The sequence below is a fragment of the Sphaerodactylus townsendi genome, linkage group LG11 (assembly GCF_021028975.2).
Source record: "Sphaerodactylus townsendi isolate TG3544 linkage group LG11, MPM_Stown_v2.3, whole genome shotgun sequence".
Classification (NCBI taxonomy): Eukaryota; Metazoa; Chordata; class Lepidosauria; order Squamata; family Sphaerodactylidae; genus Sphaerodactylus; species Sphaerodactylus townsendi.
In genome coordinates, this window is record NC_059435.1 from 36877414 (window position 1) to 36899551 (window position 22138).

The 22138-nt window shown below is 39.6% G+C and overlaps 1 protein-coding gene across 1 annotated transcript in view; it reads right to left on the reverse strand.

Annotated features, from left to right (window-relative positions):
- Positions 1–1134: 1134 nt before the first annotated feature.
- Positions 1135–22138, reverse strand: part of KCNH8 (potassium voltage-gated channel subfamily H member 8) — a 163554-nt gene continuing 142550 nt past the window's right edge. Inside the window, exons 8-12 of the mRNA XM_048510477.1 lie at positions 21333–21371; positions 17217–17569; positions 14718–14824; positions 13247–13323; positions 1135–3894 (exon numbers count right to left, since the gene is read on the reverse strand). Coding sequence (XP_048366434.1) covers positions 3208–3894; positions 13247–13323; positions 14718–14824; positions 17217–17569; positions 21333–21371 — 1263 coding nt within the window. The 3' untranslated portion in view covers positions 1135–3207. The remainder of the gene's footprint in view (positions 3895–13246; positions 13324–14717; positions 14825–17216; positions 17570–21332; positions 21372–22138) is intronic.

The following is a 22138-nucleotide window of genomic DNA, read 5'->3' on the forward strand; positions in this document are numbered from 1 at the left end:
ATTATTTCCTGGTTTCAATAGAAGACCTCCTCCCTGTCATGGTTTTCCATCCAAATTGGATAAAAATCACGGGGATTATAGTGAGCAGCAGTGGCGTAGGAGGTTAAGAGCTTGTGTATCTAATCTGGAGGAACTGGGTTTGATTCTTCGCTCTGCCACCTGAGCTATGGAGGCTTATCTGGGGAATTCAGATTAGCCTGTACACTCCCACACACACCAGCTGGGTGACCTTGGGCTAGTCACAGCTTCTCGGAGCTCTCAGCCCCACCTACCTCACAGGGTGTTTGTGGTGAGGGGGGAAGGGCAAGGAGATTGTAAGCCCCTTTGAGTCTCTTACAGGAGAGAAAAGGGGGATATAAATCCAAACTCTTCTTCTTCAACCTCCTTGGACACCTACAATACCAACTTGCCTCCCTTTTGAGGCAATGAAAGGTATCCATGTTTAACATTAACGTCTATAGGATAATAGATTAAAAAGATTCCAAATGGTAACACTGTAGCCACTTAGATTGAAGAGTAGCGTGGGGAAGAGGCAGATTGAGAAAGAATGATTTGGCAGCTGGGCTGGTGGGCAGGCAGGCCACTGGAGGGCATTGAGGTAGATTTGCTTGGATGTGGGATAAGGTTTTGAGAGCAGCAGGCTAGCGGGGGTGGGGGGAGTGAGGCCACAGGTACAGCAGCATTGGGCAGCAAGAGGAAGCCAAAGTCCCACCACATATCCCTCAGGATTAGAATACCTTGAACATGTATATACTGTTATTGGCAACTGTTTGCAGTCAATCAAGAAAGCGGAAGTCTATCTCCTCTGTTTGTCTGTGTCTCTATGCCTTTATTAGGAAAATGTGAAAGTGAAACCGATAGAGTCAGAGATGGCATTAATTAAAGAAACCAGAAAAAGTAAAAAAAAAACACATTCAGGCTCTCCCTCTCCCCATTATTGGCTACAGGTATTTAGACGGGGGATTTGTGTCACTGTCATATTCATTACCACAGGTTTGAAACACTTTATGTGTGTGAGCTTTATGATAGCAAATGAAACACACAAGTGTAGTTGTACAGTATTTGGGTACAAGCTGTATGTCCATCAGCTCAGTCTCATTGATCTAAAACATTCCTGCAAGATTGTACATGGTGCACTATTCTTCTTCTTCTCCCCTTCTACAAATGCTGGTCCACTACACCAATATGCCATATATACAGACGTAGGAAAAATGTGTGTGTGTGGAAGGAACTCACAGCCAAATTCCATGAACTATGATTGAAGTGGTTTTGTAAAGTCATTAAAAGGTTATGGAATTGTAATTTTTTAAATAAAAAAATAAAAATGAAGGAAGGAAAAAAGTATTATGGCAGATTTGCAAAGCAGTATCTTCCAAAAGATTTTTTTCAAGAAAATGTTTCCTTTCCCTTGTACAGGAACAAGTTAAGACCATTAAATAAGATCAACAGGCCATATTATCTTTCTTGAAACCATTTTTCATATATATTTTGTTGTTAAATAATTTCAGCATTTAATTCTAAATTTATTGTGGACAGGTACATAAAACATTCTGTAAGAGCAGTATTCAAGTAAGGAAGGCATACAATCCGAAAATAAAATGATCAGTCTTTAGAAAGAAGGTGAGCTTCTAAAGTGTGGAAGGATGCACATCAAACACAAGATAGCATTTGGGGTTTAAGGTAGTACATCTCAGCTTTCAATTTTGACCTTGATGCAATACTGCTTCATGTATTTGTTGAGTTCCTTTATCAGCAACAGGACAACCATGATTAGCATTGCAACAAGAAGTCCCTAGCTGTTTCACATAATTTCTGTGTAGCTCTTTCCATTGTAAAAGAAAGAGGCTGCCTTAGGAGAACTGAATAGTAATGAAAGTGTTCTAAGGAAAAAGAGCTTGCATATTATAAGATGCTCAACAATATCCCTGTGAAAAGTAGTTGGTTTTTATGTCAAGATTACATATGAATAAATTGCAATGCCATAACTATTGGGGTATTGTTTTTACTATTTGTATTATTTGAAATGTTATCTTTATATACATAAGTGTAAGCCATTTGGTAACTATCCACTCATTATTAAATGATTATTCATTTTTATGCTGGTGGAAATACCTTGAGTATGAACTGTGATTCTGAAAATATTTGCATGTCATTCTAAGTTTATTTTATCAGGTTCCATTTTTGAGCTATTGTTTTGGCTGAGGGTATCACTCCTGAAATGATTGCTTGAACTTTTTTTGTTTTGCATTTTTTTAAAGTGCTAATACTGTGCAAAAGCACAAATAAGGGCATTGGCAGCCATCAAAATAGGACAATTCAAGAGTTATCATATATGACTATTGGACTGGTTTTTCTTATTTTTATTCTAAAATAGTTACCATGCTCTTTATTTATATTCCATGACATGGATAAATTCACTGCAAAGTGCATGCAGAAATAAAAAGAGAGGATCTGTCTGAACCTAAGAATAGTTTTGATCTAATATGTAACCATGTATACAGGGTAGTGCATTTCTTTTAAAAACTGCAAGCATTGTTACCAAAATGAAAGTAAAATCCTCAATAGTTTCTTTTATAAATATTTTTAAATACATATTTCTTACCAAGTATATAAAAATAGCATCTTTTGATAAAGAGATCTGATTTACATAATAAAGAACGTGCAACAATTATCCGCTCCCTACTGGCTCTGTTTGGTTGATTGTCAAGGAGATGACATGCAGCAGTTATTGTCCCTTTACCTTCACAGCATGGACACAAACTCCAGCAGGAGCCCCGATGACTTGAAGCCAAAAGCGCCATGGGTATTGTTTGGAGACAACAACCAAGCATGAAAGGGGGGGGGGGAGATGCCCTTTGCTACACACAACAAAGTTCTCCTGTGTTAAAGCTTCTTTGTCCTGGTTGTCCTGCTACTTCATGCCTCAGGGGCTGTAGTGTATCACAAAAGTCTGTTGTGCAGCCCAGTTAAGATACGTCTGTGTCTAAAAGGCTTTTTTTCAATGTGCTTAATAAATCCAGGAAATGCTTCCCTTCATACAAAACAGTTAAACCTTTTCCTATCTATTGGCCTCCTATCTGTATAAATTTTTGTATCTGCAAAATTTCTGTGAGCATCAGAGAAAAAGGCAAAATATCATGCAATAATGGATTAAGTTTACAACTGGCAGGTGTGGTGCATGCTTGAAAATATCATATATTGGTTTTGTTATACATTTATGGCTTTGCAGTCTTTAACATCTACCGTACTTGCCTTAACATCTAGAGGCAAATCTTCTGAGCTCTGGGCAGATGATACTCCTGTAGTTCCTTCCAGGTCCCATGATCCTGGCAGGTTCTCAAGGCTTAGTGAACTGACTGCTCCCTGACTAAAGCTACCTTCCTCAGATCTGCTGGGCAATACCAGGTGTAAGGATGTTTCTAATGAGGAGCACACAGAGGAGGAAAGAGTGGCTGAAATAGACTGGAGAGGAGTCAACGTAGTATCCGACTGTGGAGAGGTACAGCTGACAAACTGCAAAGGGTCTTTCTGGATGACATGGTAGTGGGAAGGAGAATAGTCAAGGCCTGAAGTGTAATAAAATTCACCGTCTGTTGAATTTTGAATGTGGGATTCAGTTCTTTGTGGGCTACTACTTACAGATGATGGATCCATTTTCCAGATGCCAGCTATGGTGTTGGAATGGCAGAGTTGTGCTTTGGTGCAAGTAACATTTGGTTGATGTTTAGTCCAAGTCATTCTAGTCTGTAAGCTTTCCTTATTGGGACTGACGGCTGTGTCACGTACTCCACAGAACTCTGGGGACTTCTGGACCCTTAATAGGTTTTCCAGTAGATGTAGTGCATTCTTCATGTCCTTACTTAACTGAGAGACTTCTTGTGTCAAAGCAGTGACCTAGAATAGCCAGATTTTTAAAAGATCAGTCAACACTGAATGTATATACAAAATAATATCCATGCTTCTATTTCATCACGCTTCACCTCCTTTTTTTCAAATGATAAATTCCCATTTATAATTGAGAATGAGCTATCGATTTTTGTTAGTAAGGTATCAGTTATGAATTTGCTGCCCAGAAATATATTTGTGAGATTTGTGGAATGGTGATTGTGTGCTAAGGCAGTGTCAATGAAGTATTCACTTTGTTATTAATCATTTAATTAAAGCAAACTGTCTGAAGTAACAGTTCTTCCAAGGGTATATACCAGTGGATTTAAGGAAACTAATCGTAAGGTTTATTTACTTCGCAATACAGTTGAAAGCAATCTCTAGGGACTGTCATGAACTTACAAATAAAAATAATGGAAGAGTTCATTTGTTAGAATAATGCTAACATCTGGGAATACAGATAGATACTGTTTGTTTCATTCCTTTAGAGAATCTAAAGAAACAGAGTAATGGAGAAATCAGTAGATACGATGGATATCGCAGTTTCCTAACTAACACAGTCAAACAGAATTAGGGTTTCCAGGTCATCCCTAGCTCTGGGATGGGGAGGTAGGGTTGCTAGATCCAGGTTGGGAAACTCCTAGAGATTTTGGGGTAGAGTGTGGGTAGGACAGGGATTTCAGTGGGGTACAGTGCCACAGAGGCCACTCTCCAAAGCATCTATATTCTCCAGGGGAACTGATCTCTTTTGTCTAGAGAGGATCTTTAATTTTGGGAAATTCCCAAGTCCTATCTGAGGCTGGCATTCCTAAACAGAATGTGTACCAGAAGAATTTGAATAAGACAAAGAGAGGAGAGAATCTGCTTAAGAAGTGGGAAAAGGCTACCCAGTAGCCAGTTGTTCCACAACTCCATGAAGGGTCTGGCTGGGAGGGTTGCAGAAGGATCTATCTCTCTGCCACGAAGTATGAATATGTTGCCTTTGGAGGGATGAGCAGCTCACAAGGTTCTGGCATGGTGCTGACACTAGTGCAGCTCTAGCATGACAAATAGCTATCTTATGCTCCCCTAGCAAAGTAGTGTGAGAAAAGACACAATGCCAAGGATATGAGGACACAGAAACTTCACTGAAGTCTACAGGAATAATGTCAATACTATGAAGTGTCATGCCAACAGCACTGCACAATCCACTGCCACACTTTGCAGTGATGTGCCATGCCGCCTAGATATCCCCATGTTCTTATCCACTCACAGAATGCAAAGGAAGGACAAAAGGCAACATAATACTTTTCACTGTATGGAGGTCAGTGGCATGGCCAGTAGCTTTCTTATTTATTTCATTCAGAACACTTTTATGCCATCACTCCAGGAACCAGCAAAAGGTGGTTTACAAACCAGAAATAATAAAAAGAAATATTTCTGAGGCAAGAATTTGGATCCCATGAAAGACAAGGGAGACAGTACCATAAAACAGGTTTTTGAATGTCCTGTCAAAAACTACCAGACAGAGGTCTTTGAATGGACGCACATTTTCTGTTCAACACTGACGTAAGTGGAACAGTGTATTCTTGTTTAGGAATTGCCTAGACAGCAGGAAATAACAGTATTCCCTTTTAAAATTACATGTTCTATATAATGGAACGAACATCCTTTTAATAGAAACAAAGAACAATCCTTTGAATGGAACTTCAGTCTTCAGGAACTTCAGTCAACAAGATTGGACTGGCATTGAAATACTGTCAGGCCTGGGCCATTCTCAGCCTGGCATCTCACATGTCCATGCCAAGGTCATAGATGGCTCTGCCATTATCACCGCCTGAGGCTAAGGAGGCCTCCCCCTGCTTGCATGTAACTAACGAAGAGAGCTTGATCGCTCATTCTTATCTGCCTTTCTCTGAGGGAGTGAACTGTTTGTCCCAAACAATGCCTCTGTTCCCACTGTCCTTTCAAATACTAATATTGTGGGAATGCAAGGGTGGGGGGATTATGGGTCGAACCTTTCTGTCACTTACAGGTATATACCGAGACCAGAGAGCCAAACTGTAATTTTGGCTATCTGAGCCTTGGGCTGACACAGTTCTAATAAAGCTCTTTAGATCTTCTTGAGTCTTGTTTGATGATCGGAGTAACAGACCCTTACAAATACAAAGCTGGGGTTAAGTGAATGTTCCCTAATTCATTTCTTTATATTATTATCAACAATTTAAGTTCTCCACTTTTTATTATTGGTTTGTGGATTTTTAAAAAATTGAGTATATATGCATCATTATTTATGTAGGCAATTTATGGAAGATGTACATATACAATATACATAATTGTGTATTGTTGATTAGAGTTGTTCATTTAAATCAGCGCTCTGGGTTTCAATATCCTACTTAATAGGTTACCAGCAGGTTAAAATAAGAGTGAAGGTTATGGGTTTGCAAATAGTTAAATAGTGCTGTGGTGATTCAGTGGGAGTCAGGGCTGGCAAACGTGCCCCCTGTCTTGAACTGCTACGGTCATGCTGCTGGACTGGGTCTGAGTTGTCATGGTGCTGTGGTGTACTTAGTTCATGTCTTCTTCATTAGGTTGTGTTGTAGGGTGGCTTTATTTTAAGAGGTAAGGGTGTTGCTGTGGGTGTGGAAGGAAGGGAGACCCTGCCTCTGCTGTTCTCTTGGAGGGAAAAAAGCCACTTTCCCCCCCCCCCACTTGAAACTGTGAGGGGTGTGGGCCGGGGTGGGGCTTGCTGTTATGCCCAGCTGGCTGTGTGCTGGAGATTTTGGGGTGTGTGTGTCTCTGGATAGGGTCTTGCTCTGTGCCAGGGGCACCAACTTTCCTGAAGGTCAGCTGATGAGTGTCCTGAAAGGAACCAGCCAACTTCAGTGAAGTTTGTTTGGGAGAGGCAAATGCTATGGGCATCCAACTGAACCTGGTGCCCACAGAATGAGTCCCCAACCATCCAATCTTCAGCAAAGTTGGCGGGTTCCTTTCAGGAGTCTAACTAGTAGCCCTGGGGGAATTTTGGTACCCCCACCCAGAGCAAAACCTCCACCAGAGCTCCCAATAAAATCTCCAGCACATTTTCCCACCATAGAGAGTTGCTGAAAAGCCTGGCAGATTCTTTGATCTGATGTGACTCTATTGCAGTCAATGGTAAGCAGGGTTCACACTTCTTAAGGTAGAGGCATCAACATTTCAGGGTGGCTTCAGGAGATCCTCCTGGTAAAAGCACCCAGGAAGTTCACAAAAACCTGGATGCTCTTACCAGGAGGGTCTCCTGAAGCCACCTAGAAAGTTTGGTGCCTCTACCATGAAAAATGTGCAGCCTACTTGCACACACCCAGAAATGTCCCATTGGCTTCAATGGAGCCAGGTCAGTTCAAAAGAAGAATCTGGAGAAAATTCTTGGGGTGCCTCTCATGGGTGCATTTTTTCAGATAGCAGCACCCTTGTAGGCTGTCTTCAGGAGACTCTTGTTATGATACAACCTAGGTTTGGTGAAATTTGGTTTAGAGGTGCAATTTTATGGACCCTCAAAAGGGTAGTCCCTATCTCTTATTAGCTCCCATTTGAAACAATTGGAGATGGGACCATTCCTTTTGGGGGTCCGTATAATTGGACCCCCTGATTGAAACTTCACCAAACCTGGGTGGTATCATCAAGAGAGTCTCATGAAGACACCCTGCAAGTGTGGTACCACTAGTTTTTTTTAAAAAGCACCACCTACAGTTCCAAAACCACAAAACCAACAAAATACCTAAAAATTCAAATGAACCCAAATTGATTTGGATTTTTTCAGAAAAATCCAAAAATATTTGGGAATTCAGATTAGCCTATGCACTCCAACACATGCCAGTTGGGCGACCTTGGGCTAATCACAGATTTTCGGAGCTCTTTCAGCCCCACCCTACTCACAGGGTGTTTGTTGTGAGGGGGGAAGGGAAAGGAGACTATAAGCCCCTTTGAGACTCCTACGGGAGAGAAAGGGGGAATATAAATCCAAACTACTACTACTACTACTACTACTCTTCTTCATTGAATCAATTATTTGGGGTTTTTTGGCTTTAATGATAATTTTAAAGCCAAATAAGGTCAAATCTGAATTTTACCAATTTTTTCAGTATTGCTCAAGTTTTGTGTACACGCCTTATTGAAAAAAATTATGAGAAAACAGAAAATGACATAAACCCAGAGAATCTGAAGTGCAATTCACACAGATCAGCTGAATCATAATGGGGAGTTTGGGGTCAAAATAACAGGGATGAAAATTCAAAATTAGCTGTAGCGATTAGTTGTAGAGATTACAGAAACTGTATAGTTTGCCGTAACCACGTTCAACTGTTAACACGTACCATATTTGAAGGTGGCAATCAGCTATGAGCCTATCATAGTCAGTTCGGTTCATGCCAAACAGCCATGGATGGCTGGTGAATTGGTTTGCATTGGGTTTTCCTAAAACTGCACATGCACAAAGAATGCTGCCAATGATCAGTGACCATTAGCCCCACTAAGGACTACACAGATGAACACCAAATGGGTAGCATTTTATTAAAGCACAGAATTCATGGTTGACTGATTTATATGACTCGTGAGTGATTTAATTGTCTATTCAAACAAATAGAATAGAAGAACTTTTATATTAAATACTTCTAAAATTAAATAGCAGTAGGGGTAGTAAAACAATCAGGCTGTGAAAATGTGCATGCATGAAAATACAACTACTTTGTACTGTATGATTAAGAGGAAGACACTGAAACAAACTGCCAATGAAGTATTGAACTGATTGTTGAAAAATCAGGTCTCAGTTTGCAACCAGCTAACAGGATGCAAGAGGAACAGGCAGGTGTTAAAGAATCCCTAGTGTAGAGACAATAATTATGGAGATCTATATCTGTCTATATTTATATTTATATATTAAATAAATGTGACAAGTTGATTGACTCCACCTGCAGCCTGCCCACTTATGCTCATTTGTCCCACAGAAATCAATTATATTACTTCAAGTGCATTGAAATGACTGAATTGTGTTCATGAAAGCCAATAGTGAAACTTCTTTTCCTAGGCAATTATAGCTTACTAGCTGAAAAGCAAATGGAAATACCAAGTTAAACAAGAGCTTTGCTTTGCTTCCAGTACAGCTATTCAATTTGTTTTAGGACAGTTTACTGTGATGGAGGACCCAGAATTACTAATGAAGTTCATCAAAATGACATTTGCGGTAGTAAAGGGAAAAGTAACATTAGTTTTCAAAAAGATACATTTGCCAATTAGACAAAAAGATACATTTGCCAATTAGACAGAGAAAAGGATGAGTGTGACGTATTTAACTCCCTAAACAAAAAGCAGTCTTCAGTTAACTAGTGTGATTTGTAGAGCTTAACTTGCTCATTAACACAAATTCAAAATTTGTTACTAGCACAGAGAAAAGAAAGCAACTAGTTCATACAGGCTTCTGATTGTCTAGAGTGAATACAGTGGATATGTAAGAAATGCAGGCTGGGAATTCAGCACAGTCAAACTGGGGGCTGTTTGGAGATGAACTGGTCCCTGAGGGCTTACCAATATTAAGGTGGGACCTGGAATCTCCCTGAATTACAAGTGATCTCCATAACAGAGATTAGTTTTCATAGAGGCCCTTTCCGCACACTCCGCACATTCGGGGACGCTAACGTGCGAACTGCCCCCATTTCCCCCCCAGCCGGAGAGGCGGCTGCGCATGGAGCCACCTCTCGATCAGCCCCCTCCACTGATCTTCATGTTCAGCATCGCTCTGGAGGGCTGCAGGGACCCGCTCACACTGCCCTTTAACCTCCAGGGGTTGGAGTGCAGAGTGGGCGGGTCTCTGCAGCCCTCCAGGGCGACGCTGGACATGAAGGTCAGTGGAGGCAATGGGGAAAGCGGCGTCTTCCCAGCAGTGCGGTTCCCATTGTGCCGACGGGAAGACACTGCTTTGCAAAAACCTCACTCAATGAGTGAGGTTTAAAGCCAGTGCCTTGCCGCTTGCAGCTTCGAGGGTGGAGCAGGGACAGCGCTGCCTGCACAATGCCTGCTGCGCCTCCTGTCTTTCTTAACCCAGCAGCCCCAGTGGGGGATGGCGTTTTTTGCCATCCCTGGGCCACTGTATTTCACTCATGCAGAAAGGGCCTCAGTTTCCGATTGCAAACTCCAAGGAATCACACCTCTGCCAAGTTCCTTCTTCAACTGTTCAACTGAGTCTATCATAGCCACTCTTCCCAGCGACCCTCCCTCCAAATTACAGGTATTTTATAGATTGGAACTGGCAATCCTAGGATGTTGTCCCTCATGTTTTCTTAGAAGCTCTTGAAAACCAAGCAAACATCTAGAGTAGAATTCAAAGTTAAAGGTCACAGTGGAGAAACAAAAAAATTGCCTCTTTTTAGCTGCACTTTTCTTTAAAATATACCTAATTCTATATTGCTTTCACCCCTATTTCAGTATTATTCCATTTGCTTTGCTTTTCCTATACTTATCTTTTAAATATTATCCTTCTTCCAGTTCATTGGACTTCAAATAAAATACCAACAATTTCAGTGCTAGTATTAATCTTTAATGCTTCCCAAATCACATTACAAACTGCACAGCTACACCATTATCCTTTCATTTTGATATATGAGATGTTATATCTTCATATCCTTTGTAGGCAGTTCATTACCCATCTTATAACATATTCAGTGGGTTGGTCATTCATGCTTTTGTGAGACACTGACTCTAAGCAGTTTCTATATCCGAAGCTTTCTGCATCATTGCTACAGTCAATTGTGGTGGAAATGCTCTCAATTTTAGTAAAGTGATACACAGAGTAGTCTAATCATTCCTGTCTTTCATTTGGCTGCTACTAAAAATATACAGTTATGGGAATGCATGATTAATGGGCTTTAGGTAATATACACTTTAGCCCATTATATTATTCAATCCAAAAGCGTATACTATGTTGAGTGTGGGAGGCTATTATGAATCATGTCTCTTCTGAACATCTTTTTCTCTCTATTATGGTTACAATGAAGATCAGCAAGTATCTGATACTGGGAGTCTATGCAACTGCTTGAACCTGCTAATGCAGAAACAGAAATAATGTGATAACAGATGTTAGCAGTTATTTGTCTACAAAAACTGGGTATGAATTTGGTCTACAATCACCTCTTCCTGTAGATGGTCAGGTGATGTTTATAATAAAGAATGAGTAGGAAGCTATTTTGTGTGTGTTCACTTAACTGTAGGTCATCTGACTGGCCAGTCACTGTTGCAGCAGCCCTGGAGTTTATATATGTTTATCTCCCACTGGATAAGAATTTATTAAAACAAATATGCTACTTCTCTAAGAACCTGTGTGAGGTGGCTTACAAAATAAAAATAATAAAAACAAAAAATTAAATAATATTAAAATCTAACATTAAAAACCCAGCCCAGATTAAAAAACATGAACTGTAAAAAAAGACCATGAACAGTTTAAAATCACAGTTTTCAGATTAGTAATCCACATTGATTCCATGAAAAAGGTGAACTGTGAAGAATGTCAATAAAATTTTTAAAAAGCATTAAAAGCTCAACCCCCCAATTTAAAGCCTGAATAGAGGTTTTTTTTTATGTTACAAGTTAGCTCAGGTTTCAGAATTATAGTATATGTTTAAATTTTGTCCATTCTGATACAGTAGCTTTTGCTCTGTGACAATTTACTGGTGCAGAATAGAACAGGCAAGATACATTTTTCAGATTAGTAATCCACCTTGATTCCATGAGAAAGGAAGTCTATACATAATGTGAATAAAATAAAAAATAGTAAAAGCTCAACCCCTTATTTAAAAGCCTAAGTAAATAGAAACATTTTCTATATTATAAGACTGTACATGTTTGAATTTTGTCCATTTTGATATAGTAGTTTTTGTTCTGTGGCAACGTACTGGTGCAGAATAGAATGGGCAAGACACCTACTTCTTCCCAGCTTCCCACACCCAATTATTTCCTTACTGCTCAGTGGGGCACCTGGGAGGCTCATGGGGGGAAATCTCATATCACCCCCCACCTTTGTCAAGTTTGACATGACAGCCTGGATGGCTGCTGGATGGCTGCTGCTGAGCCTGGATCCTCTGCTGCTGAAGCTGAATACTGAGCAGCTCCATGCTGCTCTGATAAGTGTACTGCCTGTGCGCTCACAGACCATGCAAATATATTTTATTGTTGATTTCAGATTTTTCTGCAGTCTTTGGCATTTGTGTGGCACCAATCAGCAGTTTTAGGTATCTGCAGATAGGAGTCACATCTTGCTATAATATATACAGACCAAACCTTGGGCATAGTTGTGATATTATTCAGTTATATATATATTAGCATGAGAGGCATTAGAAAACTAACAATGCAAACAAACTGGGGATAAGAGGTAGCAAAATGACTGTGGAGCTGGTGTGATTCCATTGGTGGCGTTATTGCCAGCCCAGATGGCATAATGAGCACCTACACCATTGTGAGGGGCACTAATGTGGGGTATAAATATTTATAAACAAACAAATAAATAAATAGTGGCAATGGCAGGGTGCCACACAGCTCTACAACAGCCGGGAATAAACGCTTTTACTGCATTTGAGACCCTCCACCAGTCAGCTTCCTGAGGGCTTTTAGCCCAGGAACATCCTTCTGTTGACTTACACAAGCTGAAATTGAGGCACAGTCCACTGGGCTGCATGGGAGGTTTGAAGCTGGATTGAGGGATATCTCCTGTTTTTCCCTGCTTTCTTCCAGCATGTCCCACCAGGAACCTCTTTGGGGGTGGTATGGCTGCGCTTTGTCTGGTTGTGGCAAAATGACCTCTCCCTCCCCATGGATTGGGCTGCCAAGCATTACATACTAAAAGGAATTGGCAGAAAATCTTTGATGTATTTAAATTATAAAATTTATTGTGTCATAACAAGGAAAAATTATACAAACCTTGAATAAAAGTTGGGTGCCATTTTGTAGTTATTTAGAGAGAGCAATGATTATGTGTGATTACATATGAATGATTTTGTTATACTTAGTGAATATAATTACTTAATAAATATTTCTTATAATAATAAATATAATAATAAATCATGTTGTGTTCACGATTATTCCCATGTAAGTGTGCATAGGATTTTAGTCTTCATCTCAAATCATCTGTTTATACCTGGTTTTTGATGGGCCATCAAACCCTATTTAACTAAAAAGTTTTCCTTTAGCCAGTAAAAGCAAAACTGGACCAGTGTAGTAGGCAACGATAAAGGTACATATTTTAGAACGGCATTCTAAATTGGAAGACTTTCATATTTCACTTTAACAACATGGTTCATCCTTACAATTTTTATTCATCCACAGTACTCAAAACCCTTGAAAAATAAACTCTTCATACCTCATTGTTAAGCCTGCTGATCTGTTGTTTTGTTTCTTCTGCCTTGATAACCAACACAGCAGCACCAAACTCTGATTCTGTAATGATAATACATAGTGGCTGATGAAGGGAATTAGTATGTTTGATCATCGCAACTGGTTGTAGGTTTTGTTACAGCAGTGGTTGCTAACCTATGTGAAAACCAGCATCTCAAATCACCAGAGAGGAAATAAGGCTACATTGACCCAACAAGTCAACAAATTATCCCCCTACTGATAAATCAGTCCTTGCTACACAGCATTTTATTGCTTCATCACATAGTGATCGATTTTTATTTAATACACTTCATTGCAAAGGCTGTGAAATCTAAGAGATTTGCCAAAAGATTTGTGTAGAGAGCAGCTGTAATGTGTACTGCGGTTGCCTCTCAGACACATGAACCTGCCCTTCAATGAACATGGGTATGACTTCCCCAGGGAATCAGAGCATCATAAAAAAAAGCTAGCGAATAGTATCATAAAAGACCTAGAGTGACATTTGCTGGGCACAAAAGTCTCTTCACCAAACTATATTTTCTATGCTGTGGAAATAAATTGCTGATCCACAGGCAGGCTTCTATGTATATTTGGAGTTAGGTTGTCTGTAAAATCTCATTAGATTCTTTATAGTTCTTCTGAACAATGATCTCTGTACAAGGCTGTCTGGGGCAAAAACTATTGGATTTTTAAAAAATCCTTTGAGAAACAACTTAACATTTATTACTCAGCAGGAGTCTGGTACTCAGTGAAAAGCTAATCCTTGGGCTGTGCATGTATAAAATGCCTATTTAAAAAACCACTTCTAAGGAGATTATTAATTATTTTTAAACTTGAGAGAACAATAAAATCTCCCAGTATTGACTTGCGAAATAATTTAATTCATTTGATTAAAATATTTGAAATGACTAAACTATGGAAGTATTATATTATTAATCCACTGTTAGTTTTTCAATGATTTAAAATACTTCCCCACTAAATTAATATTTTCACTGTTTCTGTATACTTGTGGTCTACCATCTCACAACATTTCTTAATGTGGGCCTGGCCACAGTACTGAGCTTAAATGAACTGTTTGGGATCTAATCCTCTTTTCACTATCATTACAATGAGCAGGTGTTCACTTTGATAGAACACACTCTTTTGTATTGCTACACACATCATGTGTTTTTGTATTGTTCCACACAGTACACACTAATTGAGAAACAGATATAGTCATTTGGTTTCTTTTTCTAGCACCTCAAAACCCGGGATAAAAATGGAATTAGGTAATAACCATTCTACGTTTCTTTTTTCTCACTCTTTCCCCCATCTTCCTTGAGGATCCCATTTGATGTTAGAAGTGACAATCCAGTCAAATCTGAGGCTTTTTCCCTTAGTATGCCATACATAAAAGGCTGCCCTCTCCAAAAGGTGCTTTATGAATCATTTGTAAGATGGCTAAATATAGTACTAACCCCCGACAGTGGGAGATTCTCTGGTATCCTGCTGAAGTTGTTCAGAGCTGAAGTCAAACATCTGGCTCCGCTCATTATTGTTACCATCTTCTGTTCCATCCACAACCCTGTTTTAAAAAGAACATTATCTCAGGATTTTATATAGAAATGATGCTTCATTGTTCTTGTGCATTACAAGATACATACCAAATTCTTAGGCAATTCTCAGGTTTATAAAATGAACAAATCCCATTATTTAAACAATGCTGTCGCAGTGGAATAGAGCTTAACAAACTAAAAAATCAAACACCATTTGTGCTGAAATGTAACATAAGCAAGTGAATACTGTTGATTTGGAAATAACGCCACAAAATGCCTCCCACAGGCAATACATAATTGAGAGTTTTCCAAGTATGCAGAAAAATATAAATTAGCAAATTATCCAAAAGAAAAATAAAGAAATATTCCAAAAAGTCTGACAAGCACCAAATGTGATCCAGAAAGCACTGAATGTTGAAAACATTTAAGTCAAATGAAAGGGAAAAATGTAAGTATATGTGTGTGGGGTGGGGGTGAGGGTAGGTTGGAATTAATCTGCTCACAGAATTCTGAAGGAAGACATTTGGGGAGTGGTGAGAGTTGACCTTGTTTCCTTTACCCTTGATTCTTTGTACAACTGATTATGACAATATTGGCAACGAAGACCTGACATGAAAGAGACATTCAACAACTTTTAGATAAGAAAGACACTACCAGTGGTATGTATGTATGTATCCATAACCAAAAGGCAATAACCTCTAGTAGTGGACTATTTTTGGAATATTCCTTTCTAGAAATAAAAAATAATCTGTACACTGACACCATATAAAAGTTTCATGGGAAGAGAAAACAATTGCTGTAAAAATGCTAGAAGCCTCGGTCTGTGTTGTCAGATTTATTTTCCCCTCTTCATTCTTTAAACAAAAAAGGAGAAAAATTGACCACAACAGCATCCTAAAAGTGAATCTTAAAGTTCCAAAAATGGGAAGCAGTAGAACTACTTCAGGGTAAAGCACGGGGGGGGGGGGGGGGGGGAATTACTCTACCATGATTCTATTTGAAACTAGATGTATCTTTTACTGCTCTATAGGCTGAGACTGGATTAATAAATCTGTGAATGGAGAGCTGTGGCATATTATTGCTTTTATGAAAAACCCAAACAAATGAAAATAACGTTCTCTTCACAGCAAAAATCTATAATTCAGAATTTTACCTCACTCCAAAAATACATATCTCTTTCTTCAAAGAGCCTTAAGAAAAGTGCTTGTATTGGCAAGGCTTAACCCTTTATACCCCAGACACCACCAAGGAAGTACACTCAAAAGAAAGCTGTATACATGTTGTAAGCTCAAGGGTCTCACATGCTATTTTTGGGAACATTGTTGAAAAGTGGAAGATTTCTCTTTTTTTTGCTGCTTTGAAAAAAATATATTAAATTAATGTAAATGGATATACAAAAAAGAAAGTATGTTAGTGACTTATCCCATTACAATATAGTTAAGCAGATCAAAAAACAAACATTTTGAAATTTCACAATTATTTATCATTATTTGCCTTAAATCAATATAATAATATTGATCATTGACAATTATATAACATAGAACATTGAATAAATCCTACTGATCTGCCAAACCAACTGACAATAAAGATAGATAAGATCTAAATATATGAAATTAAAGTTGATATTCCCTTCCCACCACCCTCCCAAAACTTCCTAAACCACTAATGTGAACTTCCCCTACAGAAGATTTTTTAATTTTTACCTACTTTCTAAGACTCTACTAGTTCTTGTCCTGCTTTTTTATTTGCATCTATGGCCATGGTGGCCCAGACTCAGTGAGGAAGGGAGGGGAAACTGAGTCTGGGGCCTGAGCTTCCTGCATGTCCTCTCCTGCCTCCGCTCCACTCTGCCCCCCAAATGCCCCACCCTGGCCCTGAAACTCCCCCCAGCCCCAGCCCCGGCCCATGATGGCAATGGTGGCGCCAGGGACAAGCCGCCCCCAGATGTCCCCATTGCTGCTACGTGTCTGCCCAGACTATAGACCTGGCTGGTGATGATGCTGGAATAAGGTTGTTATCAGCAATATCAGATGGATAGAAGGACATGCTAATATTAAATTTTGACACTCTGACTAACAGCCAAACTACAAGTGACATGGATGATCAAAGACCAGTTTCCGAAATGTGTATTTTAATGACAAAAATAGCCACAGAGTTGGGGGTTAATATGGACTGAGGCTTCAGCATTTCCCTCGAGGCTGTTTTGAGCCTAGGAAAGGAAAACAGACAGAAATCTTGGAGTTTGAAGACCCTGCAGGGATCTGCAGAGAATAAACAGGATAATAGGCTCAAAGTCTCCTGCTAAAGTGAAGTGATGGGTGAAGATGGCAGGTGGAATGGGAGGATGATTTCCACTCCCCCAAAGCCCATTACCCCAAGACAGTCCAAAGACCACAACTTCCTCATTGGTCAGAACCTTACCTAGGACTGAGGTCTGGAGGAACAGCGCTGCTGAGTGATGTAAAGTTGAGCTTGAGATCCTTCTCTTTCTTTTTGGAATAGTAATGGAGTTCAGTTTCATGCTTGGTTCTTGAGGAATTTGCACTGCAGACTCGGATAGGGGAATGGAAGGGCACGGTTCCTGAAGCCAACTGTTTCAAGTTTATCCCAAGATAGTTTTTATTGCTTCCTGACTTCTTCTGCTGGGAGGAAGTTGTGCTTCTTGTGTGGACAGGAGTAGCAGCTTCCTCATCTCCTACTTCTTCCTCATCCTCCTCATACTCCACAATTGATGGAAGTCTCTTGTTTATACTGCCATTACCTTTGGAATCTGCCTAAAATAGCAGAAAACCCCTATGAATATAACAGTTCAAAGCTGTTCATTGTGTGGGCATCAGTTACTTGTGTTAAACCAAAAACCTATCAAGGCTCCAAGTGTAGGCGCTTTGCACCTTGTTATTTTTGAAAATGAATTCCATTATGTACCTATGAAATGAAATTGCCTTCCAGGGACTGTAAATTTAATGCAAATGTATTTTGTTGCTTAGAAATGTTACTTATTTTATTTCTGATAGAGATATACACTCAATAATAAATCAATATACCTTCTAATACATTTATTTGTATGACACCTTTTCAGATTTGCACAGGATGGCTAACAACAATCAAAAACATAAAAGATCACGGAACCAACAAAAATTATTTTAAAAGCCAACTCTGACAGAATAGCAGCATAAATCATGTCTCCTTAATATTTCTGTAACTTTTTCCTCAAACTAGCCAACGATCTTAGAAAAAAAAGAGTTAATTGCATAATTGAAGTAGAAAAGAGCATAGGTGACTCTTTTGATGGATTCTTGCTCCACAGAACCAGAGCAGCCACAAAAGAGTCTGTGCTGCAAGCAAGATAACCGTATTTCTTGAACAGAGGAAGTCTAAAACAAATTATCTCAGGAAAATTTTATCCAGTGGGCAGACTCATAGTGGGGAAGGGAACAACCCTTTAAACTTGGTTGAAAACAGGCTTGCAGGGCTAGAAGTTAAGAAAAAGTTTTCAAATAAATAAGTACAACGTGGATAATGGTGCTGAAGATTTTGGAGCAAGAGCATATATGTGCCTGTTGGTGCTTTTCTTTCAGTTATACAATATGCAATAAAAGTGGTGATTGCAAGAAACATGTGGGGCGTGTGCATCCCCCTCTCTCTTTGCTTCCTTCCCTCTCCTCCTGTAAAAATATTTCCCTCTCTTTCTCATCATTGTCATTTGTCAATCTTCTCCATCTCTCTCTTTCCCTTCCCTTCTGTCAATCTTCTGCCCTCCCCCTCTCTGACAATCTCCCCTCTTTCTTTCCTCCGCCCCTTATCTGACATCCTATCCCTCTCTCTTTTGCCCCCACTTCTTCTCTGCAAACCTACCCCCTCTTTATTTCCCCCCCACTCTTTCACTGGATTTCTGACAGAACCAGTTATTAAGCATGTTAATCTAGTATCTGGAAGACACAGGTTCAAATCCCCAATTATGGTATGGAAGTTTGATGGGGGCCTTGGGCTAGTCACACTGTATCAGTTTAATCTACTTCCCACAGTTGTTGTGAGGACAAAATGGAGGAGAGGAGAATGATGTAAGTCACACTGGATTCCCATTGGGAAGAAAGGCAGAGTGTAAATAAATGAATGAATTAAATAATCCATCCACCTATTCCCCTCTCTCCTTTGCCTCCACCACATCAATCTCCCTCTCCCCTTTTCTGTCAATCTACCCCCTCTTTTCTCTATCAGTCCCACTATTTCTTCTTTCCCTTCCCTTCTTCTCAATATTTTCCCATCTTCCCCTCCTTACCTTACCAGCCATGGCAGCTGCAGTCTCTGGAAGCTCCTGCATACCTGGAGCAGTTCCCATGTTGCCAAGCCAGGTCAGCTCTAAGCCTCCAGGACCAGCTGTAGCAGTATCTAGGAGCTGCTCTGGGCCCAGGGCAGCTTCTGGAGGCTGCCACCATGGCCAGTCCCAGAGAGACTCTTGGACTCCACAGCCAGACCCAGAATGACTCCTAGTGCCAATGCAGCTGGGTCTGGAGTGGCTCCTGGACACCAACACCACCAATTTTGTTAAGTTAAGTGCATTATCTGCACATTATTTATTTAAATCCTTCAGTGTATTTTTAAAGATGTCAGGTTTTTGTGCAAACCTGGGGGAGGGGGTCACCCAAGTTTTCAGAAAAAATCTGCTGATTGTTTCTGTGGCACTGATCCACAGATTTAGACTGATGCAGATAGGGTCCACACCTGAAAAACATAGATAATATATACTTACTTGAGTGTAGACTGCAGGATTCATTCCTTTTAAAGTCAGCACCGATCTTAAATGGTTAACGCATCACTGATCACACTTCATAGTAATTGGCTGTCTATCTTTCTATCACATGGTACTCTGCCTTCCTCCAAAGAATATGCCATTATCTCTTTTAATATTTTATCCACCTTGAAGGTAGATTAAGTTGAAAGGCAGAAGGTTGGATCCAACCAGCTTTTCTGATGATAAAAAGGAGGAGGGGGGGTCCCCTATATCAGCAAAAAAAGTCATGTTGAGGATCATATGGTCCACACTAGCCTGATCTCCTCAGATCTCAGAAGTTAATCAGGATCAGCCATGGTTAGGATTTTGATAGGAGACCACCAAGGAAGCACTTAGTCACTACACAGAGGCAGGCAATGACAAACCACCTATGTGCATCTCTTGCCTTGAAAACTCTATGGGGTCACCATAGGGTGACTGTCATTTGACCACAGTTTCCACGCCCTCCATTTGGGTTGGTGGCAATAATAAGGTGGAGGAGGGGAATTGAGTGAGATTGAGCAGAAAAGTGACTGGATTAAACCCAGAAATCTTCCCTCAGGCTTTTCTATGAAACTCCCAGGGACACAACAGAACAAACATTTGGACAAATGTCAAACACCTGGGCCCAAAGCTCTAACCACAATAATTTGCATTATTTTTTCTTGCTGAATTTGGACTTTGTTATAGTATATGATATTATACAACTATAATAAAAGGCAGCGGTGGTGTTAGCTTTTCCTTCAGGGCAAAATGCTCATGGAGGAATACATGTGAAAAAATCCTGTACATAATTGATTTGGCACTAAGTGCATGACACAAATCCTGATTATAATTTTACCAAGTAAAAACTGAACGTTTAACACTTTAAATTGTAATTTTGCACATGTACACACTCAGGCTTTCCAAGGCTCACCACACAGTTTGTGTTTGGAACCGAACCTAAAGTTGGGAATATGCAGTGTTTAAAATAAAGAAAAATCGTGAGCATGTACAGCATTGAGTAATCACAGCATGTTCCCAAAAGTAGAAATTAAGAGCAGACGGGAACAGCATGTTAGCAGCCAATTTGAGCCATAGCCCATCTCTTGAAAGAAATTAAGCACAGGTATTATTCCATGGAAGAAATATAGGAAATCAGAATCTTAAAAATTAAAAAACCCTCCATCATATCTTCACCTGCTGTCTCAGGCATATGAGAATATCTTTGTACTCTGGTGATCTTTGTTATCTCCCATACTAATCTGAATTTAATTTTGTTTATAATTTTTACTCTCTGAACAGTGAAGTTTATGAAATTAGTGTTTTCTGCTTGATACAACAGAGTACAAGTATAGTGTTGAGAAATCCTGGAAAAACGGGTGTCAAACACAACAGCAGATAGAATTCAATGTGGTCTCTAAAGGAAATGGAACATCACACAGAAGACTGAAGCAACATGCACACTGCTGAGTATCTTGATATGAGATGGTTGAAGATTTAATTTGACTTCATATCATAGGATTCTCATATCCTAAGTTATGTGCACAAAGATTGGTAACTACGCATGCAGGGCCTAATCTTAAAATCTAGAGGTAGTAATGAAACATGCAAATTAATCCATGCCCATTCAATTATACCCATTACATACAGGGTCCTTTTCAATGTTTGCTGGAATCCCCAAGAGGCATTCCGACTCAAAAATGATTTGGAATCCAGCTACAGGATTGTTGTTGTTATTGTTCTTAAAGAATTTAGCTTACTACATTAAAATCAGACAACCATACCTGACAGACTGAAGACTTGTTTGACAATCTTGTAATTACCTGAAAGAACAACAAATAGAGGAAGTAGCAAATACCAGAATCTGCACAATAGTGGTTTCCAGTATCATTTTCAGAGCATGAGATCCTGCAGAAGGGAAATCTCACAGCAAGTGTCTTCCATGTCCTCTAATTGCATTAGTTGACTAATTAGTTTGACAGGAATAAAATGACAATGAAACTGTGGTTTTGAATGGATTAGGCCATAAAATGGATTTGAATGGATTAGGCCATAAAATAGTGAATCTGGCACTACTCCAATGTGTGTTATTTTCCTCCCTGCATATAAGTGAGGTGATTTCTTATAATATTGACAGGGATGCCATACCATAAAAAAGTGGTTTTAAAGCAATGATTCACATGATTCAAAGCCCTTGAGGTGACCATGTGAACTTTTTATTGCACCAGTGCAAGAAGTTCCATGCCACCCAGGGTGGACATGACAAGGGACGTTAGTCTCTCTCCACCTATGCTGTTTTTTGTTAAGTGAAACAGCTTTAGAGAGCTGTTCTTTGAGCCAGCTGGGCACTCACATGTAATGTATATCTCCAAATGGAGCAAAGTTTCTCAGAGTTTTTTTTTAGTTCATAAAAGTGAAAGGAAGATGTTGAGTGGAAACCCTTCTCCATGCACACTGTGGTTGTGATTGAAATACTGTGTCTGGTGGCAAGGAACCATTGCACCACCACGAAGACTTGTGTGACTTAGAACTATGTATGTGGTATCCAGTTGGATGAGACCTTAAATTATATCTACCTTACCTCCTATAT